Genomic DNA, 24,979 nt, shown 5'->3' on the forward strand with positions numbered 1-24,979 from the left:
ATTTGTTTCAGACTTTTCATTTTTTCTTCATTCAGTTTTGGTAGGTTGTATGTTTCTAGAAATTTATGCAACTCTTCTAGGTTACCCAGTTTATTAGTGTTTATAATTGCTTATAATTGTCCCTTCTGATCCTCTTTATTTCTGAGACGTCCATTGTAATGTCCACTCTTTCACTTCTTATTTTATTTATATGAGTTTTCTCTCTTTTTCCCTTTAGTTAAGGGTTTGTCAGTTTTATCTTTTCAAAAAACCAATTATTAGTTTTGTTGATTTTTTTCTATTCTCTATTTGACTTATTTCTCCTCTAATCTTTATTACTTCCTTCTGTCTGCTAACTTTGGGTTTAGTTTTTTCTTCTAGTTTCTTGATGTATAAAATTAGATTGTTTATTTGAGATCTTTCTTAATGTAAATGTTTATTGTTATAAATTCCCCCCTTAACACTCCTACTCCATCCCATAAGTTTTGGTATGGGTTCGCTTTTCTTTTTTATTTGTCTCAAGATACTCTTTAAGTTCTCTTTTGATTTCCACTTTTACCCAAGAGTTGTTTAAGAGTGTGTTGTTCCATTTCCACAGATTCATGAATTTTCCTTTATTTATTTATTTATTTTTAATTTTTTTGCTGCTATTGACATCTAGTTTTATTCCACTGTAGTCAGAAAAAATTCTTGGAATGGATTTAATCTTCTTGAAATTGTTAAGACTTGTTTTCTGATGTAACACTGATATATCCTAGAAAATGGACCTTGTGCTCTTGAGAAACATGTATTCTTTGCTATTGGATGGAAAGTTCTGTATATGTCTGTTAGATCTATGTGATCTGTAGTATTGTTCAAATCAGCTGTTTTTTCATTGATTTTTTTGTCTTGGTATTCTACCCATTATTGTAAGTGGAATATTGAAGTCTTTTACTGTTATTGTATTGTCAACTTGTCAGTTGTCAAATTTTTCCTTCAGATGTGTTGGTATTTGCTGTATATAGGTAAGTGCTCATGTATTGAGTGCATATATGTTTATAATTGTCCTATTTTCCTGTTGAATTGACCCTTTTATCATTATATAATGTCCTTCTTTGTCTAATTTGTTTGATGTAAGTATAGCCCCCTTCTTTTTCTTGGTTACCATTTGCATGGAATATCTTTTCCTATTTCTTCACTTTCAGCCTATCTGTGTCTTTAAATCTAAAGTGAATCTCTTGTACATAGCATATTGATGAGTATTGGTGGGGTTTTTGGATCTGTTCAGCCAGCCACTCCATGCCTTTTGATTGGTGAGTTTAATGTATTTACATTTAAAGTAATTATTAAGAGAGGGAGGCAAACCATAAGAGACTCTTATTAAGAATAAACTGAGGGTGGCTGGAGGGGAGGTGGGTGGGGGATGGGCTAAATGGGTGATGGGCATTAAGGAGGACACCTGTTGTGATGAGCACTGGGTGTTATATGTAAGCTAATCACTAAATTCTACTTCTTCAACCAATATTACACTACATGTTAACTAACTAGAATTTAAATAAAAACCTGAAACAAACAAAATAAAGAAAGAAGGTAATTACTGATATGAGAGGATTTTTTATTGCCATTTTGTTCATTGTTTTCTGTTGTTTTGCTCCTGATTTCTACCTCTCTTCCACTCTTTTTTCTTCTTTGCTATTTGATGATTTTTTGTAGTGATTTGCTTTTTTTTTTTTTGTATTTATTAATTTTAATTGCGTACAAAATCTTATACTTTTATTCTCCTATCCCTACATTTTGTGTTCTTATCATCAGAGTGCTTCTTTTTATATCATGAACTCATTAAAAACAGGCAGTTCTGTCAGCTGAGGTCAGCACTGGTGAAGACTGCAAGCATCTTTTTTTTTTTTTTTTAAGATTTTATTTATTTATTCATTAGAGACAGAGAGAGAGAGGCAGAGGGAGAAGCAGGCTCCCAAGGAGCAGGGAGCCCAATGCGGGACTTGATCCCAGGACCCTGAGATCATGACCCGAGCCGAAGGCAGACGCCCAACCATCTGAGCCACCCAGGCACCCAGACTGCAAGCATCCTTGATGTCAAAACTACAGCAGCAAGTTCTGCTAGCCTTCTCCTGCTCTCTTTCTACCCCCACAGCAGAAGTCCTGGCCAGTGAGATCCCTCTTGGTGCTGGGGTGTGGGGTGTAGGCACCAAGGCACTGGGGAGGGTGGTGCAGTGGCTCCTGTCCCAAGGAGGGTGTACCAGCAGCTCCTTCTCGAAGGAGACACAACAGCATGTACCCCAGGCAGCTCTGTCAGCTGGAGTTAGTGTCAGCAAAGACTGTAGAGGTCCTTGGTGGCAAAAACTGCAGGTTTTCATACCGGTGGTAAGGGCTGCTGGGGTCCTCTTGCTCTCCTTTCCCTGCAGTGGGAGGTCATGGCCAAGGGGATCCCTCTTGGTATGGAGCAGTGCCAGACTGGAGGATGGAATGACACATATAATGCTTATAGTTTTCTTATGGGGCCATCTTGGTTTTTGTGTTCCACTGGGTTGCCACAGCTTCTTCATTGTACTCCAAAGCTCTCCCAGAGCTATTTTCATCAGTGGGCAGTTGTTAATTTGTTTTCGTGGAGGGATGAAAGCTGGGGCTTCTAGCCCTCCATCTGTTGATGTCACTTGCTTTAAGTTTAAAACATAAATTTTGCCTTACATCAAGTCAATGATGTAAACAATGACATTATTTGGTCAATCATACTACATCTCTGACTATATTTCCAAACCTCCATTTAGATCCAGGTCCCCTTCCCAAAACCAGGCTACTCCCACATCGGCATGGGTTCCTTAAAATCAACATGTCCAAAAACAGAAGTCATGATCTTCTTCACCTACTCCTCTTCCAGAATCCTAGAGCTTAGTAAGCAGCTTTCCCATCTACCCAACTGGACTTATCAGGGCCACTCTTGACTCCTTCCTCTTTCTAATGCCCCAAATCCAAAAAATATCAAGTCCCATCTATTTTACCTCTTAGATATCTCTTGAACCCATCTCCACTGCCACTGCCCTCATCCAGGCCTCCTTTACCTCTCATTTGGACCACAGAACCACTGTCTTAATTTGTTCCATGTCCCCACTCTAGGTCATTTTTTCCATGGCGGCCTAAGAGGTCTTTACAAAATTCATCTGATCATGTTACTTTCTTGACCTTTAGCATGAAGTTCCAAATCCTTAATGGCTTATAGAAAACCCTATGGCCTACCCCTGTCTACTCCACTGAGAGCCTTTATTGCCACTAGACTCCTAGCTCTCTCTACTCCAACCATGCTGTTTCTTTCAGTTCCTCAAACATCCATATCACTTCCCACTTCTGGGCCTTGATACACGCTGTCCCCCTGCCTTCCATATGCTCCTTCTCTTTCCATTCAGTTAACTCCTGTTCATCCTTCAGGGTCTAGCTTAAAGGACAGTTTCTCAGGGAAACTTCCTTGACTTTCTAGAATAGATTGTTAATCTGCCATGTGCCCCGCAGCACTCTGCACTTTTTTTCACAGTTGAGTTATACATAATTATTTATTTAATGTGTGTCTTCACCACCAGAATGCATGTCCCATAAAGACATTAATATATCCACACCACCTATAGCTGGGTACCTAGTGCCTTGCTAATGCCCAGAACCTAGTCAAGTCTCAATAAATAGTTGCTGACCAGGTGATAGAAACACAGTTCTTCCTAGTTAAGGATTCAGTTCCGGTGTGCAGTTACAACCTAAACACCAATAGTCCATGATATTTGTGCTTTCCTTAAGCCCTTTGACCTTTATTTTTCATTTTACAAATCTTTTTATGTATGTACTATACTTTTCTCTTCCCCTTTTTCCTCTTCCCAGTGATGTGTCACAAACTGATGTATTTTTATTGGGTGAGGCCCAGGTAATCTTGCTGTTTATAACTCTGGCCTTTCTGTGAGCAAACACACAAAATGAACTTTGGTTTATCTCCTATCATAATGTAGCTGTTAATTGCTGGCAGGCAGGCTGTATTCCATGGTCCACGTGACCAGTGGGGCATGACCAGAAAGGAGCGTGGGGAAGAGTGGACCAAAGGACCCAGCTAGAGGCTGCCCAGCTGGAGTTCCTGCCTCCGTAAAGGCACAGAGTAAAACAAGTGAGCACAAGGAGTATGGTTCTGAGGTAAGCAAGGTCACAAAGATGACACTATTGGGCTTAGCTTTGTGGTCACTGCTCCTCCGTCCAGGGCTGACGTTCTGGACCTCCGAGATCAGTCAGAACTGCAACAATGGCAGCTACGAGATCAGCGTCCTGATGATGAACAACTCAGCCTTCCCAGAGTCCTTGGATAACTTGAAAGAAGTGGTGAATGAGGGAGTGGAAATAGTGAGACAGCGTCTGCTTAATGCTGGTAAGAATGTAGTCACAGGGTCCACCTCCTCCCTGTTATCGCCTCTGGGGTCAAAGGGTTGCTTAGCCAAGACCTTCCATTCTTTGCCTGATCACCCACTCTCCTCTAAGGGCTTGTCTGACAATCCCTTTCTATTTCAAGGCAGTAGGTCCTCAAAGAGAAGGATTTAAGTCCTACCACAATGTGCTCCATCATAATTCACCCTGGCCCTAACCCAGGGAATGCCAGATGTTCACAGCAGTGAACTGCCCCAGACAAAACTGGATTGATGGCTCAGTTTCAAGGAGGCATCATGTTCCTTTCTGCAGCTGCTCGGAGGCAGTATTTGGTCTGGGCCTGAGATTTTGCAGGGTTACCAGTCAAGAAGATGAATTAGGAGAGTTAAATTCATACAGATGCTGACTTTTTTCTGGGATTTTTCATCTATCTGTTCACTTTTTACATCTCTGTTGGCTATTTTTTTCAAGATTTTATTTATTTATTTGTCAGAGAGAGAGAGAGGGAGAGCACAAGCAGGGGGAACGGCAGGCAGAGAGGGAAGCAGACTCCCCGCTGAGCAGGGAGCCCGATGCGGGGCTCGATCCCAGGACCCTGAGATCACGACCTGAGCCGAAGGCAGACGCTTAACTGACCAAGCCACCCAGGCGTCCCTCTGTTGGCTATTATTATAAGACATAATCAAATAAGTTTGCAACCAAATTCAGTGTTGCAGTTTTTTTATTGTATCTATTAATTATTACAATAAACTTTATAACTTTAGATAAAATACATAAAGAGAAAATATCACACCTGATCATTTTCAGCCACCTGGATATTTCCAGTGTCTGTTAACATGCCTCTCAGTTTCTTGTTTTTAAGAACATGGTTGGGATCACTATGGTATAGAAACAATTTTCTATCCTTCTGATTTTACTTCACATTATTCTGCAAGTGACTTTCCTATAGCTGCGTAATCTTCATGTGAATCTTCACATCACGTGAGTGGATATATACTATTCCTTGGAGTAGATGTCTTCCCAAGCCATCTAATTATTCCCTGCTGTATGATTTCCTATTGTTTTTAAATTTTCATGATTATTTTAAAATACTACAATAAGCATTTTCATATATACATATACATCTATTTATATGTATATATACACATACATATGTATATATATTTTTTCCATTCTTGAGACTAGATAGCCAAAAGTATAATTACTGAGTCAATGACTATATCATACATCTTAATGTTTACTTACGGTTCTAAAGAGGGTATGTCTTAATTTTCTGTATTTAAAACTCCGTGGTAATCAGCTCTTTTCTAGTGCCCACGCTGTGTGGTTTCATCAGGCTCATGCTCTCCGTGCCATGTGGCTAGCACAGGTATATGCTATATGTTATTCGGGTACCTCTGCTAATGGCTGTACATAGCGAATGGAAGGTATTTAGCCTCATGCTATACATTTCTGTTCCTGGACTGGATGTGTGTGTTCTAAGAAGTTGTCATAAATAAAATTTGAATAACCACTAAAAATACAATAAAATTCTATGGTAATAATAGCAAGAGGTATCACACATCACATATGTGTAATAAATTTCTGCTGTGCAATATACATTTCTTTCAACCTTGCCTGAGACCAATTCAGACGTAAACAGATGGATCTGATCTAGAACTATAATGGAACTATAAGGTCATTTCATAAAATCCCCTTATTTACCAAGACTGTGGCATCATGGAAAGAACATTTGATTTTGAAATCTAAGGATGTGGATTGGCGTCGCTGTCCCAGAGCTTTCTCTCTTTGTGACCCTGGATGAGCAATTTCCCTTAGTCTCTCTGAGCCTTGGTTTCCTTGTTTGAGTACCTGTCATGTCTTAGGTAAGATATATAATCTCTTTAATCATCACAGCTCTGTAAGAGTGGCATTACTGACACAGTTTCACAGTGGAGGTTTAATAACTTTGCTAAAGTCATACAGGTTGCCTATTTGGAAATGAGATTCCAACCCATAACTGTCTGGTTCCAAAGAGCGCATCATATTGCCACTGTAAGATCTTTACCCACCATGAACTAACTTTCTCATTAAAATAAGACAGTGGAACATTGTGGTTAGAAGCAGAGATTTGGAATCCGATCTTGGCTCATATTCCAGCTTTTTATCCACCCATTGATCACCAGTGACCTGGAGCAATTACTTAAGTTTTCCGAGCCTCAATCCCTTTACTTCATAAAATCACAATAGAGAGTAGTTACCTCGTGTGAATATGGTATGAATCAAATGAGGAAATTCATATAAAGTACCTCATACACAGACTGAAACATAGTAAGAACTCGAAGACTGGTTGTTTCATTGTTGTCACTGTTGTGTTTTTGTTGAGGATGTTGTGTTATTGCTGTGGTGCTGTTACTTGACCAAGTTACCAGGATATAAAATAAACAGAGGAGCATAGTGGTAAGATCTGATCTCTGGACTCATATAACCTGAATTTGAATTCCTAATCCATCTGTCACTAGTAATTATAAACGCTTTATTGGGGTGTTTCTTCTAAGTTCTACTCATCTCATTTACAAAATAGAATTAGGCATGGTGAAGTGGTTGAGCAGATTAAATGAGTGGAGAATTTTGTGGGGGGTGAAAGAGTAAAGAATGATACCCAGATTTTTGCATGTGATGATGCATTTTGTTAGATGGGTGTTTGTGCATAGGAAACTCAAGAAGTACAGGTTGTGATGGAAAGATAGGTTCATGTTCTAAACATTGTGAGCATTACTATTTGGGGGAAATTCTAAGACAATATACTTAAGGGCTAAATTGAAGAAAATTAAGAGTCCAAATGTGGCTGATGTCCAAATGGAAGAAAACGGTATTTTTTTCTAGTACTTAGGAAGCCTCTGTGGGTTTTGAAGACTAGATAGGATTTGGTGGAAAGCATGAAAAAAGAGATTCCTTCAACCTAAGGACATCAACTCCTCAAAGATGTATGTTCCATGGCTCAGCATGGAATATACATACCCTCCAGTGATCTCCAAATGATCTCATGTGCTGAGGGGGTCCCTTTCCTAGACTCCAGCACCTATGTTCCGATCCACTTTGGTCCAACCCCATCCTCAAAGTCCTAGGTAGGAGAGAAAGGACTCTGAGATTACTCTATATTCTGTAGCATTCCACGCATCCTCCCAGGACTGAGGTATCGTGGTGAGGTAGAGGTGCAGGCAGGATAAAGATGAGAAACAGCACTTGGGGGAACTGTTTATTTTAAAAGTTAAGCTTTGATTTGAAGTCATTACATTGTCTGAAAATTTTTCAGTATTTTCTTGAGAAATCACTTGGGATTTGGGAAGATAAAAGGGAAGAGATCATCATCTTCCTTTGCCCAATTAAAAAACAAAAGCAAAAACAGTTCACATAACCATAAAATGTTGAGAGGCAGCAGCATACGACGTATGTTCTACAGAAGTGGCTCTCAAACTTTTTTGTCTCAAGACCTATTTACTCTTAAAAATAATTGCAGGCTCTGTAGAGTTCTGCTTATAGTTACATTTACCGACATTTACATTTATATTTATAGTAAACTTACTATAAATATATTTTACACTTACAGTAAATATATTTACTATATTGGAAATTAAGACAGAAATGTTTTGAATATTTGCTTATTGATTCATTTAAAATACAAACACTTTGTTCACATAAATAAAATTTCTTATTAAAGAAAACCTATATTTCTCAAGCCAAAAAATAAAAATAGGTGGGGAAAATGGTATCCATTTATATTTTTGTACATCTTTAATGTCAGGCTTCATAGAAAATGGCTGGATTCTTATATCTCCTTCTGCATTTAATCTGTTGCAATAATACAATTAATATTATGTAGCCTCTCAAAATTCTACTATAAGCTCATGAGAGGAGAGTGGAAAAAACAATGTCTTAATATACTAAGGATAGCTTTGACCTCCTAGCCCTCCTGAAAGAGTCTCGAGGTACCTCTGGAGTCCATGGCCCACACTTTGCGAACTGCTGTTCTACAGCGTATCAGATTCTAGAATCAGACGGTCCTAGGTTCAAAACCCCAGCTGTGTAACCCGAAGCAAGTTAATCTACCTCTCTAGACCTTCATTTTCCCCATTTTAAATTAGGAAGATAAACTATTAATTAACCTCATAGGATTCAGGGGAGACTTAAGGATTGAAATAATGCATGTGAAAATCCAGAGCCCAATGCTAGGCATATAGTAACGGAGATCATCCAATTCTGGTCTATCTATAAATGGCTGAGGACCTGGGGCCCCAGAGATGAAGTCACTTGCCTGAGGTCACACTCAATAGATGTTGGCTCCCCTTCTTCCAGATCCTGTGCAGGATTTATACTTGGGTTTTGCTGTGCCCATCTGCCACGGGCTGCCTGGACCATTGGATTTTTAAGTGGGTCATCTTCAGTCCCCTCATGGTGGCAGGAGGGAGCAGAGCCCTCATATGAGGCGAGGAGAAAGAGCTATCCTAGACATTAACAGCCGGGGGTGTGGCCATCTTCCCAAAGCCCTGTTTTCATAACGTGACTGTGTCCTGGTCTCCACTCCACTCCCTGACTCCTCTTGCTGCCTTCTAAGACCCATCTCCAGCACTGTTTTCCACTGGTCCCCATCTGCACTCTCCTTTTCTTCTGGGGCCCCCACAGCCTCACTCATACTATCCTCCTGGCTTTATATGCCCTACATTCGCCCTATTGCTATGAGAATTAAATAACAAAAGGGGGGTATAAAGTGTTTGGTATTACAGCTGGCACATGGCTACATTCAGTGTTAATTGCTGTTAAATCCATCACCAGCCCCACCTCTTCTATTAATTTTCTCTGACTGGTCTTATTGCATTGACTTCTCCCATTTGACTAGACCTACTGCCAACCTTATTTAGATCTCTTACTGAACAAAGTATCAGAATAAGTGTTCTTGAATCAACCCTCCCTCCCCCAAAAAAGGCAAGGGATAAAATGCTCCCTAGTCAAAAGACACATCTCTGAGGCGGCTATAGAAATACAAAGACTATTTTGTTCTCTGCCTTGAAAAACATTCTTATTTGGACGTTCGGAAGAACAACAACTTCTGTTGTTGATGTGCTTTACTTTTTTAAAGGTATTAAAATTATTACATTTGACAATTATGGTTTTAATCCCATTTTATCTATGAAGGCACCAAGTTAGAGAAATTCAAATGGCTTGTGCAAGAACCCACAGAAAGTCACTCATCCTGTAACCAGCAGTGTAACTAGCAATTGAGTTTCCAGACTTTCTGTGTAGGGGCTTGGCCAAATGAAGGATGCCTCTGCTTAGGAATCAAACATCTGTCCTGAATATTTTTTATTGGAAGGAAACAAAATGGAAGAGAAAGAGCTTGGTCAAATGGTTGTGCTGTCTTTTTATTCCCTTCCAAGAAATAGTATCTAGCAATACCCAGGGATATCATCCTCAATGCTCTTGCCCTTATCTGATCCATTATCCAAAGATCCTAGACCCTGATGGACACAGTTCACTTTGGCTCTGGGGTCCAACCACAGAGGTACCAGTGTGCACATTGGCAGCAAACAGAATCAGCACCTTGGGAACGTGAAGGAACAGATATCATACTGTCTGTACCTCTGCTTTCCTAAAACTCTCCAGACAGTAGAAGAAACTTGCTGGGACTACAAGCATGAAAGAGGAGGGCCATGGATGGAATGAAAATGTCGTAAAACTGGATTGTGGGATGGTTGCACAAATATATATGCTTACTAAAAATCATTGAATCGTACACTTAAAATGGGTGATATTTATGGAGGGTAAATTATACCTCAATAAAGCTGTTGAGAGAGACAAGTAGACAGAAACAAGAGACAGAGACAGAGGAAAGAAGTGACGAGGAGTAATATAAGAACTCAGAACTCAAATATTCGTAGGCCTGAAGATGAATATCCATTTTTTTCCCAGGATCAACTGGCAAAAAGTAAACCTCATGGCTACAAACTACTGAAAAATAACACATTTTCTCTTTTCCCTCATTTCTGGAAACAGACATAAATGTGACTGTGAATGCCAGCTTTATCTCTTCGGATAGTGTGATTTATAAGTCAAATGACTGCCGGAGTAGCACTTGTGAAGGCCTCGACCTACTCCGGGAAATTTCAGTAAGTAAATGCTTTTGTAGGTAGAGCTCACACTTCTTAGCAAGGTCTCAGTGTGAAACTTGAGGACCTGTCCATGACCATCTCGTATGTCACCTCTAGTCACATAGCTGAGTGCTTTGCAGAGAGGGTAATCTGACTTCAGCCCCATATATTTTCCAAGTGATGAGGGCCTTCTGGGAATCCAGGAAAGTGAGGAGAACCCTCTATGTTCTATTTGTACACTTTCAGTGTTACGGAGGGGAATTCTTTTTGTTTTAAATTGTCTTCAAAACCTTTTTTTTTAAATATTTTTATTTTTTATTATTTTTAAAAGATTTATTTATTTTATTATTATTTTTTTATTATGTTATGTTAGTCACCATACAGCACATCATTAGTTTTTGATGTAGTGTTCCATGACTTCAAAACTTTTTCTTCAAAACTTTTAAAAATTTAAATGTTGGCATTAACTGGTTTTCTTTTGTGCCCCTCGGGAAGTACCTGAGGTATTCCAAAGCCCTACACCAGAGGTCTCTGTTTCAAGTCGTCACCCTATATGGGGCCACAGGTTAATGGCTTCAGGGCTGAATCTGAAACCTAAATTTTAAAGTAGTAACTGTAATGTTAAAGGATAGAAATGGGAAGGGAGAGCTTCTTGCCTACTCCCTCCTCCCAACTCCCAACCCCAGCCAGGGCTTTCTGGAGTGAAAGAATGTTCCAAGCTCTCTAGAGGCAGGTAGATGTGCAAGAAGCCTTTTTACCACCGAAACCCAAAAAAAGGCTCTCCTAGAAGCAGAATTCTAGGCGTAGAACCACGACTTGAAAGCCTTAATCAATAGCATCACCCGGACCAGACAAGTCAGCTCATATCAGGAAGAATGACTGATTACTGCAGTCATTCTCAGTCTTGGGAGGGCCAAGAGTGAGCAAGGGGAGTTTAACAGACTCTACTTTATGATGCCAGGAGTGTGTACTTCGTCCCTCCACCTCTACAGACAGAGGTATACCCTGGTTTTCTAAAGCCAGGGATGGGATGTTCCTAATCACGTTCTTTTTGAGAAACAGTACGAGACACCATCTATAATCACCTGGATGGTCACATTGCACTTCGTTCTCTTTAGCCCTGTTTTGTAGGTCTCCTTAAAACTGCAACATGCCCTCTTCCCCCAAAGCACCTCCAAGTCTAGTCTCCCCACAGTTTGGCCCACAGGTATTGCTCACATTACAGTCTGTCAGTCCTTCTTCCCCCACTCTGCATCCTCCTTTTGACAAAGAATCCAAGTTCACCCTCAGCAGAATCTCCTTCTCTCCCCCTGCAACATCGTCACTTTCTCAGACTTCTTTATCCCTTAGCGCCCCTTGCCCAGCCCAAAGAACATGTTTTGCTCCTTTCTTGAGAAGCCCACCTTCAAATTTTCTAGGACCCTTTTCCCTTGCCACTTCTTTCCTGTCCATTTATTCATTGTTTTCATTTTATTTTTAATTTTTTAAAGCTTCTACTTATTTGGGAGAGAGAGTGAGAGAGGCCCCCCACTGAGCAGGAAGCTTGATGTGGGACTTGATCCCAGAACCCCGGGATCATGACCTGAGTCAAAGGCAGATGCTTAACCAACTGAGCCATCCAGGTGCCCCCATTGTTTTCATTTTAGAGATTCATTTTTCTTTCCTTTTTTTTTCCTACAGAAAAAAAAACAAATGGGTTGTGTCCTCGTGGGACCCTCATGTACATACTCCACCTTCCAGATGTAGTAAGTAATTTGGTTTGTTGTTGCTTTAATGCCACCGTAAGTTGAAGTCAGGGCATGATACCACTATTTAAATGATTTACCAAACAGCGGTCTAGTCAAGGTAACCCAGTCAGGGGTGTTGGGGCCCTCGTATTGTGCTCCTTCTCCATAAGTGTCATTCTCATATCCAGGGAGCTCAACCCTTGCTTACCGTGGGGTGAATGACCATAGCTGTTCAGGGGTTATTAACATCTGAGCCTGAGAGGCAACACGGGATAGGTAAAAAGTTCGAGTCCTGGCAGGAGACAGAGAAGACAATGAACTTGGGTAATCTGAGGAGTTTAATAAAGGAAATCTTCACTAAAGTATGAGCAGAGTATATGGAAACACACAGGAAAGCTACAGCACTCAGGGGATAGGCAGGGCTCTGTTCTATTCCTTAGGTCTGAGGAATAAGCAAAGTAGCAAGGTACTTACTTCACAGCATTGAGGATTATATAATTAACATATGAAAGTACCTTGCCCAGTGCCCTTATCAGCTTAGGAAAAAAACGCTTCCAATACATTCCACAGTAAAAATATTTCTCTGCCTTTGGGAAAATCACCCTCATCCCTTCCATTCATTTCACTCTGTAATTCTCATCACCACAAAACATTTTGTTCTGCCAGATCACACCTTCCCCAAATCAAAATCCCTCTTCCATGCCTTTCTTTCATTTGCTCAGTCTTCCCCTGAATCAAGGATCACCTTTGACTACACAGAGAAAACTATGCTGCTCTTGCAATAGATTTTGGAAAAGATAAAATTAGATTTCTGAAATTTCTGTTGCAAAATCTGCTTCTGGCACCTCCTCCCAGCTGTACAAACACACTCAGGTGTTCAGACCCACTAGGTGGCACGGACACACCACAGAAGCACTTTCTCAGCTCATCTTCTAAACCAAAATACAGGCAAATTCAGACTCTTACTCCTCCTTGCACTCATTCCCAATTGTTGTCTTTTTTGACCACTTATTGATTTGCTGTAGAATCGGAAGGTGCTCGGAGGGAAAGGAGGAGCGGGAAAATTGATCCACTATTTGTGAGGACCTTCCATGTGCAGAGAAGTATTTTGGTTTTGTCAGAGTAGAGAGCATTAAGTAAAACACAGCCCCTACCCAGTGAAATAGAGGTGACAAGAGTCCTGGGGACCAGTACAAGACAGAGTACAACACACTCCGTTGAAGAAACACAAGCTGCTGTGGGGTGCACAGAAGGAAAGGGCCCCCACTGGTTGGGAGAGTAGAGCTCAGGAGGGGAAGAAGGACTTCATGTACGAGATGGTATATGAGTTGAGTGTTGAAGAACAGGTGAAATGTTGGGCGCCTGGGTGGCTCAGTTGGTTAAGCGACTGCCTTCGTCTCAGGTCATGATCCTGGAGTCCCAGGATCGAGTCCCACGTCGGGCTCCCTGCTCATCAGGGAGTCTGCCTCTCTCTCTGACCCTCCCCACTCTCATGCTCTCTCTCTATCTCATTCTCTCTCTCAAATAAATAAATAAAATCTTTAAAAAAAAAAAAAAAAAGAACAGGTGAAATGTTAATGGGTAGAGATGAGGGCTTAAGCATCCCAGCAGGCAGAGGGAGAAGCATGTATAAAAGCAAAGAAGCAGGGGCGCCTGGGTGGCTCAGTCGTTAAGCATCTGCCTTCGGCTCAGGTCATGATCTCAGGGTCCTGGGATCGAGCCCCACATCGGGCTCCCTGCTCCTCGGGAAGCCTGCCTCTCCCTCTCCCACTCCCCCTGCTTATGTTCCTTCTCTCGCTTTGTCTCTCTCTGTCAAATAAATAAATAAAATCTTTATTAAAAAAAAACAAAGAAGCAGAGAAGTGTAGAAATTTTGTGAAAGTCTGTATTAGCTGGAGTGCAGGAGATGAGCAGGGGAATAAGAGAGAGAAAACTGGAAATATGAAGTAGGGCTGTATTTGGGAGGTCATGAGTTCAGGTGAGGGAAGTGTATTTAATTAGATTTGCATCGGGAGCAATTAAGATTATGCAGAGAAGTGCCATGAGAAGCGGCTCAACTTGGGGAAGAATAAGTGTCAACACTGTACAGGAAGGACTGGAGCCCACAGGAGACACAGATGGAGAACATCATCAGGGGAGGAGGAGAGCTGAACTAGCATGCAAGCAGTCGACGTGGAAAAGAAGGATAGCCTTTAAAGATATTTAAGGGTAGAATCAATAGCATTTGATAACTGGATGTTGGAGTGAGGGATGGAAAGCAGACAAAAAACACTAAAAGAAATAGGGAAATAAGGATAAGGAACAATTTTGAGAAATAAAAATAAAAGATACATTTGACCATGAACATGGGGAGTCGGAGATGCAAGCAGGACACTTAGTGAAACCCTTCAGTGTAGAGCTCAAGATAGAAAAGGGGGTGCTGCTTTGCTTCCTTTATCAAGTGCGCATTGAGGGCCTACCTATGACCCCAAAGGACTGGAGATATGGAGGTGAACAAGCGAGCCATGATCCCTGCCTTCATGGAGCTTGCAGTCTAGTGGAAGAGACAGATATTAAACACATACCCACTTCAGGTATCAATGAGAAGTTCTCATGGATAAAGGGATATTTAATACAGAATCTGATGGATGAGTAAGAGCCGGCCCGGCAAAAAGGCAAGGGGAAAAGCATTTCTGGCATATGTCAAGGCCCCGATGGAGAATAAAATTGAAATGTTTAAGGAACCACAAGAAGATCCATGTGCTAAACAGGGAAGGAAAATTGTAAAATCATCAGGTGATGTGTATCTCAAAGTAGTACATAGAAGAGTCAGAAGTAAGGCAGTGCACTGAGGGAAGAGTATGGAGGACATCTTTTGGGCATTACAACATCTGTGGTAGTTGTGGTGGCCATCCTCTGTTTCCTTAGCCCTACTCCCCAAAGGCATATGTCCCAGCTTAGATGCTATGACAACTCATTTTAGAATAAATCGAAGTAACCAAGCCACCACGTATACATAAAAATACCCAGAGTATCTTAAAACATAACATATGCTCGATAAATATTGTTTTAAAATTTACCTGTGTGGAAGGGACACCTATTTAAGGTAGAAACCTGCTTGAACGGCCCTATTTCATGCTTACCATTTATTACCAACCACAGGCTGAAACAGGTTAAAGAGGAATCGTATTTGTGCTACTTAAATTAATCCTGACATTGGTTTCTTTCTCACCTCTTGGCATAGCCTTGACACAGATTTGAACTACCCCATGATTTCAGCTGGGAGTTTTGGATTGTCATGTGACTACAAAGAGACTTTAACCAGGTTAATGTCTCCAGCTAGGAAGCTGATGTACTTCTTGGTTAACTTTTGGAAGGTCAATAACTTGCCATTCAAAGATTATTCCTGGAACACTGCATATGTTTTCAAGAACGGCACCGAGACTGAAGACTGTTTCTGGTAAGCAGGAGGCACTTGCCATAGAGAGAAGCCACAGAATCCTGGCAGGTTATAATCAGACGCACCTTCCATCTATAAAAGCACTGGGAATGGACACCAGCCCACTTTCTTACACACATGAAAGCGAAGGGGCCAAAGGAAACAGTATAAATGTAATCGGCATGTATGATAGTTGCAACACTCTGGTTTTCAAAGTACTTTTACATTACTTTTATTGATTCCTTACAGTAAATCCTCTAAAGAAAAGAGAACAAGTACTATGATCTCCATTTTGCAGATAAGGACAATGAAAACCAGTGGTTACTGCTTTCACATTACTGTGCAAGATACAATACCAGAGAATATGCATTCTGCCAACACCTACCACTAGTTAGAAATAATTTTTCTCTCTCAGTTTTTCAGAGGACTAAGTGGGGTGGGAGGAGAACGGGACATTGGTCACCATGGCTAAAATAAAATTACAAGGTTCACACAACTCCAGAAGAGGTAGCAGAGAGAATCTTCTGGTTGGGTTACCGCCTGCACCACCAGGATGCTGCTTAGCTCTGCAGTCTCTTTCCACCCAAGTATGCAAAAGACTCAGGGTACCACTGGAACACACATCTAGGGAATGGCAAGAATCAATCCTAAGGTCTTGTCCTAGAAACTTCGGGGTGAACTTAGAACCCACAGAAGTCCATTTCACTGGGAGGATAAAAGATTCCTATCAACTCTGAATTTTTTTACTATAGACTCAAAGGTTTCAACTTATCTGTGATAATGGGGTTTATAGAGCAGAGTGGCCTTCCTCCTGCATAGAGCAGGAAGCCATTATAAGGGACCTGCCAAATGTCTACCATTTGTATAGATACATGAAGATTCCCTAAAACTTCTCCTATACTTTTACTAAACTAGATGTCCGCAATCCAGACCACTGATATCATTGTGTGTATTATCTGTTGTGTTGATAGTGGAAATGAATTTTAGATGAACAAGTTCCAGGAAAAGATCTGTAAACAAGGAGCAAACAACATGGAAGGCCATGAAGAAACTAAGCTGGTTTCTTAGAGTTTCTCTTTTATCTGCTCTAGGTACCTCAATGCTCTGGAGGCTGGAGTGTCCTATTTTTCTCAGGAACTTAGCTTCAAGGAAACATTGAGGGGAAATGACCAGTTTCAGGGTATCTTAATGAACCAGAACAGGAAAAGCAACGGTAAGGAGACATGGAGATAATTTTTTGCCAACTTCTTCCTCACAACTACCATGTTTTTATGAGTTGTTTTGACAGATCTACCACCACAGAGCTGTCATCATTGCCTCCGTGTATTTTGTTCACTTGGGGAGATCTAGAGTTGCATGCAACTCCATCAGATTGTTCTTCCTGTTGATTAAAACCCTATCCTATGAGAGAAAGGAGAAAGGTAATTAAACATAATGTGAAAGTAATGATGAAAACCTAGCCTTCATAAATCAAAATGATATCATGACCCACCATCCATAAACTGCTTTTTAAGTTGACTTCAGCGCAAGCTGTTATTGGATTTGTGACTAATCCTCACACATTCTGAGCCCTGGTCCCATGATGACCAAGAGGATATGTTTATTGATATCTGGCCTCAATTAAAATCACAAGGTTAGCAGATCATCTCACTTTCCTCTGTCCCTGTATCTCACAGGCCCAGTGATCTCCCAGTTATAGGTCAAGTATGGGATAAAATCATCCTTACTATGTCATGAGGTGATTTGTTTCACTTTCCAAGGGTTCTCTTTACAAATAAGAATATATCAGGAGTAAAGGAATCAATAGTGAACCTTTCCTACGAGGGAAGGTGCTTGCTTGGCAGGAATTCCTAGTATGACTCAAATCATCATCTGTCATTATTAAGCATTTCCCATATTAAGAACCTTCCATGTACAAAACATTGCCAAGATGTGGGGAGAAAAAGAAGTATAAGTGTCCCTTAAAAGAAGTATTGATGTCCCTAAGCTGCTTTTTACAATTCAATTGAACAACATAGTATATAAAAAGATCCAATGAAGTGTCCCCCAACTCCTTTTTCTCATAGCATGCATTTGAAAAATCTGGTGGTGAAGAGTAGTAAAGCTCACAGAATCAGATTGGACTCTGCAACTGAAATCCCTAAGACTGAGTTCTGAGTTAAGAGGCTACAAACAAAGCCCAAGGAAAGTTGCTTAGGAACACTACATAAATTCTCACATTCACTTGACTATATCTTTTTCAACCACTTCACAATTGGTAAGGTGCACTTCACTTATCAATGAAAATAGTTTTTGTAACTACTCCAACCTGGTAAAATGGAATAAACACTGAACCGGATTCATAAACTTGAAAATTAGGGCTCCGCCATTGACTCGTTTTTAACCTTTGACATCTTGGCTTCCGGTCTCCTTAACTCAATAAAATTAAGGGAATGGACCAGAAGATTCTCTTTAAGATCCTACACAGCTCTACTCTGACTCTACACCTGTAAACAAAACTAAACTAAACTAAACTAAAAGCAGAAGACAGAGTAATTGAAGAATTGACGTTCATCTTAAAACATAAATGTAGCATGGACACACTGGGTTCATATTCAGGTACCTGGTTCCCACCTGTTTTTATGTAGACCGTTGTGTATTTCCCTCCTTGTCTTGTTCTCTCTCCTCCAGTGATTGTTATGTGTGGTACACCAAGCGTCATCGGCAACCTCAAGGGGGACAGGGCAGTGGCTGAAGACATTGTGATTATTCTAGTGGATCTATTCAAGTACGTACAATATTTGAAAGAACTCTCCTCTTTTCAGAAAAGAAAGACTCCCAGGATTTCCAGAAGATGCATTCTCTTTTCTCTTGCTTCGCACAGACTCACATAGGGTTCAGTATGATAATATTTTAATCAATGTTTTATTCTTTCATCACACCCTCATTTTTATTTAATTAATTGTAGCCTTAGCAGACATGCCTACCTTTGACATCATTATCAGGTCTAAAACAGAATTGTTATGACCCATTAAACCCACATGTCCATCCATCTACAGGGACTCTGGTCTCCAGCCTGATTTTAAGGTATTTTTCTAGGCAGTGATAAATCAACTAACAACCCAACAGCATTATTTTTGAGACTGTGGGCCATATCTGTGCCTTCTATCGCTAATGGCCTTTGATCCAAGATGATTTTTCCTTTGCCACCTTTGGTAAGAAGAAAGTTCTAGTTAAGTGAGTTTGGTTTTTGGCCCTCTGTGGTACAACCACAGTGGTGATTTTATCCTCTGTAATTCTCTGGAACTAAGGAGAGAAAATTCTGGAGAATACAAACTCCTTCCCTTCTTTCTTTCCTTCCTCCCTCCCTCCCTCCCTCCCTCCCTTCCTTCCTTCCTCTCTCTCTTTCTTTCCTTATAATTCAATTTTTATTTTTTTAAATTAGAGTATAATTAACAGTGTTAAATTTTACCACTCATCTTCTAATATGGTTGGAGACCCCACAAACCATACCAAGCTAGTATCTGAGTCAGAGTAAGCGTATAGAAGGTGTCGCTGGTGCACCTGTGCCCCTTGCCCCATCAGCTAGATCATACAACCTCAATTATCTGACTACATCATTAATCATTACCCGTCTGTACTCAGACGGGATACTGTTACTGCACTGATATCTCCCATACGTGCCTAGTCATTTCACCCACCCTCTATGTACTTGTCACAGTGTTAAGAGGAATAAAGCACAGGAACTGCAGGCCTATTTGACTAGGCCTTCATGAAGATAATCTAATCAATCAACTTAGCCTTTTAGCTGTAAAATACAGGAAAGAGGACAAAGTTCTCAATATTTCATTCCTACAACCGCATTGACAGCTGCTTTCAATAGTTACTTTGCTCTCTGGAAGGAGTCCTCAGTGTAGCCAGGTTGGTGTAATCTTACTTTTAGCAAATCCTCAACCAACTGCCAAAGTGTTAGCATTCCTTTGTCACTGTTCTCAAAGGACACCTGGCTATGTTTGGGGAAGATCATGAGATTCATTTGAAAGTTGACATTAACTGGGTTTCAAGTTCTAGTTCTGACACTTCGGTTCATTTGACTTTTTTTTTTTTTTTTGACAGTTGATTAATTTCTTTTATTTCTTGGGTTTCCCAAATCACACCTTCTCAGTTAACAGTTTTTTAAAAAGCTATTCATCTGGGGTTCATTTGACTCTTGGGTGTTACTTAGAATCTTGAGATTAAAACTTCTCTTTTGTAAAATGAGAATAAAGAGGCCCACTTCATAGGAGTGCTTTTAGGATTAGATGTGATAATATGAGCAAACTATCCAACCTAGTCCTCAGGGCATAGATGTGTTCACCTACTGTTTGAATAGTAAATGATGGTTATCCTAGTGATAGCAGTTCAAACATGTTAAATTCGTTGCATTTTAAAACACTCAAATGATTTGGAAGTTTAGAAACTCTATGACTTGCGGCACAATCTTAGACGGTATTGAAGGTCCACAATGGGCCAACTCTCACCTAGGATTGAGGATACACAATGAATACACTAATGTCAAGGAGCTTACAGTGTTAGAGAAAATGTTTAGTCTTTTCATACTTAGTTTCACCATAAATTTAATTAATAAAATTTCTCTGTATCCTATCCCAATATATCCAAACTATTATGAGCTCATAAAGAAAAGAAAGTTTCCACGTATAAACAAAAAGTCAGTAAGCCTTGAAAGCAAGCATTAGCTCACATGTCCAGAGCCCAAAAAAACCTCCCTCAAAGAAGTCTCTGTGATCTGATCTTCCTTTCCGCTCATGGATGTGAACCATAGCCCTCTTACTCAACTTAGCATCTTATATGACAATAAACCTATCCGGGGAAGTAGAAGGTTTTCCAGGTTACTGGGAAAAAAAAAAAAAAGATGTTTTCAACTATTTCAACACCTAGAAGGTGTTGCTGGTGCACCTGTGCCCCTTACCCCATCAGCTAGATCATACGACCTCAACTATCTGACTACATCATTAATCATTACCCGTCTGTACTTAGACGGGATACTGTTACTGCACTGATATCTCCCATATTTGCCTAGTCATTTCACCCACACTCTGTGAGGTTTGTGGGAATTGCAGAAGCTCCATATGATTTTTGGAGGAATAAATTTTCATGAGGAATTTGTGCTTTTATTACAGTAACCACTACTTCATGGAAAATGTCACAGCCCCTGACTATATGAAAAATGTCCTCGTGCTGACATTGCCTCCTGGGAATTCCACCTCCATTAGCTCTTTCTCCAAGGGTTTATCAGAGGTAAGTTTCATGGTTATGTACTACTCTTTTTTTTGTCAAGGGTAAGATACTATTCTCCTATGTAGGACCCAAATTCTAAAACAACAATTGTTTTTTTTACTCCCATTCACTAAACAAATGTTAACTGAGACCAACTATGTGCAAGATTACTGATATTAAAATTCTTACTATAGGTCACTGTGCTGGGCTCTGGACCAACACAGCAATGCACGCTCTGTTACATCGGAATGGAAGTGACAATAGGGGAAGACAGGAAGAAGCCCCGCTAATTTAGGGAGGGTAGAAACTAAACAATGTAAAAAAAAAATGAAGTTCCTTACACCTTAAAGCAACTTTCTGCTGTCAACAGATATCAAAATTCTACCTTTAAAGATATATATTCCTAGGTTAAGACAATTGTCCCCTATTATAATTAAGTTGACCATTGTTTAAATTTGTCCACGAGAGTCTTAGCATCATATCTGGTTTAGCATTTATCCCAGAAAAAAGAACCTCTAACTGGACATTAAATCCTGGCCACCTTATTATAATGCAGGGACCCCTGACCCTAACACCACCTTGGGCTTTGTCAGTCACTGCACCTTAGTGTGACTAAATTCATCAGATGTATTCTGCCCTCAGAGTCAGTTGAGAGCCAGGTTTGGACTGGGAAGAGGAGGGAAGGAGCAGTCCTGAGACCATGAACAACCTTGGGATGGCAAGCCAGGCCCAAAGAGCTATAAGGGAAGTTGGGTACTTTGGGGAGTATCACAGTTTTTTCCCAGACTAGCAGTTCTAAACCCTCTGTTTTACAACCCTGCCAAAATTAGGAGCTGTAACCACTTTTGGGGTTGGGACTTAACTGGATTCTTTTGGTTTCATGAAATGATGATTTCAGCAAAAGACACTGAAACCAATGAGAGGCGTTTTCTTTTTTCTTTTTATATTTCTAGCAAATATACTTCTGGATGTAATATTCAGATATCACTCACCCAGCTGCTAGGCTCTGGCAAAAGTGTGATTCTTCACAGGTGGACGTTCTAAAATGCCCAAGCTGACAGAATTTACTTGGTCTCAGGGGGCATAAGACTTTTAATCCACAGCCCAACTCTGTGAAGACCACCATGCAAGACGGTCAAGAACCGTCTTCAAAGCAAGTTCAATGGTATCATCCAATCAACTCTCTTCCTGCCCTATTCAGGGTGCTGAAGGGAAGAGAGTTGTTTTTACTGTTGTTCTCTTTTACTCTTTGTGAAAACATTACACTACAAGCAAACATTTTTTTCTATATAAAATCTCACAAGAATTATGACAATGCTGCATGCTGTTCTTCCTGATTGAAATAATAGATTTCGCCATCATGGGAAGAAAGTATAATTGCTTTTAGTTACTTCCCTAAGGGTAGTGTTCCAGGTTTATTGATTGCCAAGGAAAGGCAGAATTTTGACACAAGGCTAATAAAAGAGCCCTGACTCAAGGACATATTTTCCAAAAGACTTCTTTAATACCATCCCTACAATTCTCCTAACATCCCTTTACCTTTCCAGTTACTCTGCAGACTCCAAGAATGTTTTGCTCCAGGCTCAAGACCAGAATCTCTTTTTGGGAACTCATTTTAAGATTTTTCTTTCTCATTCAGGCAAAAAATAACTTTGCTCTTGCCTACTTGGATGGAATCTTGCTCTTTGGACACATACTGAAGAAATTTCTTGAAAATGGAGAAGCTGTTACCACCCCCAAATTTGCTCAGGCCTTCAGGAACCTCACTTTTGAAGGTACTGGTTTCCTAAGAGCAAACAACAACAGCAACAAAACTTAACTAACACTTTCTACAGAAAGCTAAAGACATTCAGGCTTTGTGGATGGACTTTGGGAAGCAAAGAGGGGGGTTGGCCATAGATAGATCCACAGCTAAATATCTTCAAACTTACTTGGAGGCAAATACCATTGAATACATTTGAGGGTTGCTGTTAGTGATATCTGGATATCGCTACCCAGTTTATGGGTAAAGCATACCCAGTTTATGCTTTAGGATTTCAGAATCTTTCCATATCAAAGAAAGAGCACATGGCTTGGACTTTGTACTTTGGACAAACTCATCACAGGGCATTTAGGGTGGCAATGTCCTGACTGTGCTTGGAGACTAGCAAGAAGAGAAATCTCTGCAGTTTGGTTTTGGTCCTTCCATATCTCCTTTCTATCCTTTAGGGATCTGGGACCCTGTGTTACCCCTCAAACTACCAGAACCTCTCATAACAATATCATCCCAAGGTTCCCAACACATGTTCCTGAGTGTGAAGTATGGTATCTTACTGTAATTTTGATTTGCCTCTCCCTAATGAATAGCAATATCAAGCACCTTTTCATGTGCTTATAGGCTATTTGTATATGTTCTTTAGAAAGTGTCTCTTCAAGCCTTTGCCCCTTTTTGAATTGTTTGGGTTTTTGTCTGGATATTATTGGCTAATCAGATATATGATTTGCAAATATTTTCTCCTATTTTGTGAGTTGCCTTTTTACTCTGTTGATAATGTCTTCGTGCACAAAGTTTTTAAATCTTCATGAAGTCCAATTTGCCTATTTTTTCACTGGTTGCCTCTACCCTTAGTATCATATCCAAGAAATCACTGCCAAATCCAATATCATAAAGCTTTTGCGCTGTGTTTTCTTCTAAAAGTTTTATACTTGTAGGTTTACATTTAGGTCATGATTGCATTTTGCGCTATGTGGATATTGAATTTTTCCAGCACCATTTGTTAAAGACTCTCTTTTCCCCCAGTGAATGGTCTTGTCAGGCTTAGAGAAAATCGTCTGACCATATATATAGGGTTGATTTCGGGACATCCTATTTTATTCCATTTGCATATACATCTGACTTTATGCCAGTACCATACTGTTTTGATTACTGTAGCTTTTTAGCAAGTTTTGAAATTAAGAAGTGAGTCCTTCAGTTTTGTTCTTCTTTTTCAAGATTGTCTTGGTTATTTTGGGGTTTTTTGAGATTCCATATGAATTTTAAGATGGCTTTTCCTATTTCTGCAAAAAAAAATAATTTTTTTGACAGAGATTGTGTTAAATCTGTGGACTGCTTTGGGTAATATAGATTTCTTGATGATGTTAAGTGTCCCAATACATAAACATGGGAGGTTTCCATTTATTTATATCTTCTCCAATTTCCTGCAGAAAAGCTTTGTAGTTTTTTTTGTACAAGTCTTTCATCTTGGCTAAGTCAGTTCTCAAATCTTTTATTCTTTTTGATGCTATCGTAAATGGAATTGTATTCTTTTTATTGAAATATAGTTGACACACAATGTCACCTTAGTTTCAGCTATATAACGTAGTGATTCCACAGTCTGTACTTTATCCTATGCCTACCACAAGTGTACCTAGCATCTGTCACCATAAAACCCTATTACAGTACCATTGACTATGTTCCCTATACCTTTGACTATACGTTGATTCTATTTCCTCTACCTTTTATCCCCATGACTTATTCATTCCATAAATGGAGACCTGTAACTACCACTGGAATTGTACTCTTAACATCCTTTTCTGAATGTTCATTGTTAGTTTATAGAAATGCAACTGATATTTGAGTGTTGACTTTGTATCCTGCCACTTTGCTGACCTCTTTTTTGGTGGAATCTTGAGAATTTTCAACATGTAAGATCATATCAGCTGTGAATTTTACTTCTTCCTTTCCAATTTGGATACCTTTTATTTTTTTCTTGCCTAAGTGCTCTGGCTAGGTATTCCAGTATTATGTTTAATAAAAGTTCCTTGCCTTTTTCCTGATCTTAGAGGAAAAGCTTTTAGTCTTTCACCATTAAGTATGATGTTTGCTATGGGTTATCCATAGACGGATTTTATTATGTTGAGCTAGTTTCCTTCTGTTCCTAGTTTGTTGTGTTTTATCACGAAAGCATATTGAATTTTGTAAAAAGCTTTCTCTTCATGAAATTGAAAAGATCATGCATTTTTTCCTTCATTCTTTTAATGTGGTATATTATATTTATCAACTTTTATATGTTGAACTATTCTTGCATTCCAGGAATAAATCTCTCTTGGTCATGATGAATACTTCTTTT

At 39.9% G+C, this 24,979-nt stretch overlaps 1 protein-coding gene across 4 annotated transcripts in view; it reads left to right on the top strand.

Moving 5' to 3' along the window:
• Positions 1-24,979, top strand: part of GUCY2C (guanylate cyclase 2C) — a 123,977-nt gene that overhangs the window by 46,401 nt on the left and 52,597 nt on the right. For 3 of the 4 annotated variants that reach the window (XM_054507169.2, XM_064591538.1, XM_064591537.1), the window contains 8 exons: positions 4,205-4,369; positions 10,396-10,508; positions 12,171-12,235; positions 15,441-15,656; positions 16,727-16,848; positions 18,306-18,402; positions 20,795-20,912; positions 22,531-22,666. In XM_054507169.2, coding sequence (XP_054363144.1) covers positions 4,205-4,369; positions 10,396-10,508; positions 12,171-12,235; positions 15,441-15,656; positions 16,727-16,848; positions 18,306-18,402; positions 20,795-20,912; positions 22,531-22,666 — 1,032 coding nt within the window. The remainder of the gene's footprint in view (positions 1-4,204; positions 4,370-10,395; positions 10,509-12,170; positions 12,236-15,440; positions 15,657-16,726; positions 16,849-18,305; positions 18,403-20,794; positions 20,913-22,530; positions 22,667-24,979) is intronic. The other variant, XM_064591539.1, reaches the window with a different exon arrangement.

The sequence above is a fragment of the Mirounga angustirostris genome, unplaced genomic scaffold (assembly GCF_029215605.1).
Source record: "Mirounga angustirostris isolate CCGP_5_RB_7025 unplaced genomic scaffold, mMirAng1.0.hap1 SCAF_5, whole genome shotgun sequence".
Taxonomy (NCBI): domain Eukaryota; kingdom Metazoa; phylum Chordata; class Mammalia; order Carnivora; family Phocidae; genus Mirounga; species Mirounga angustirostris.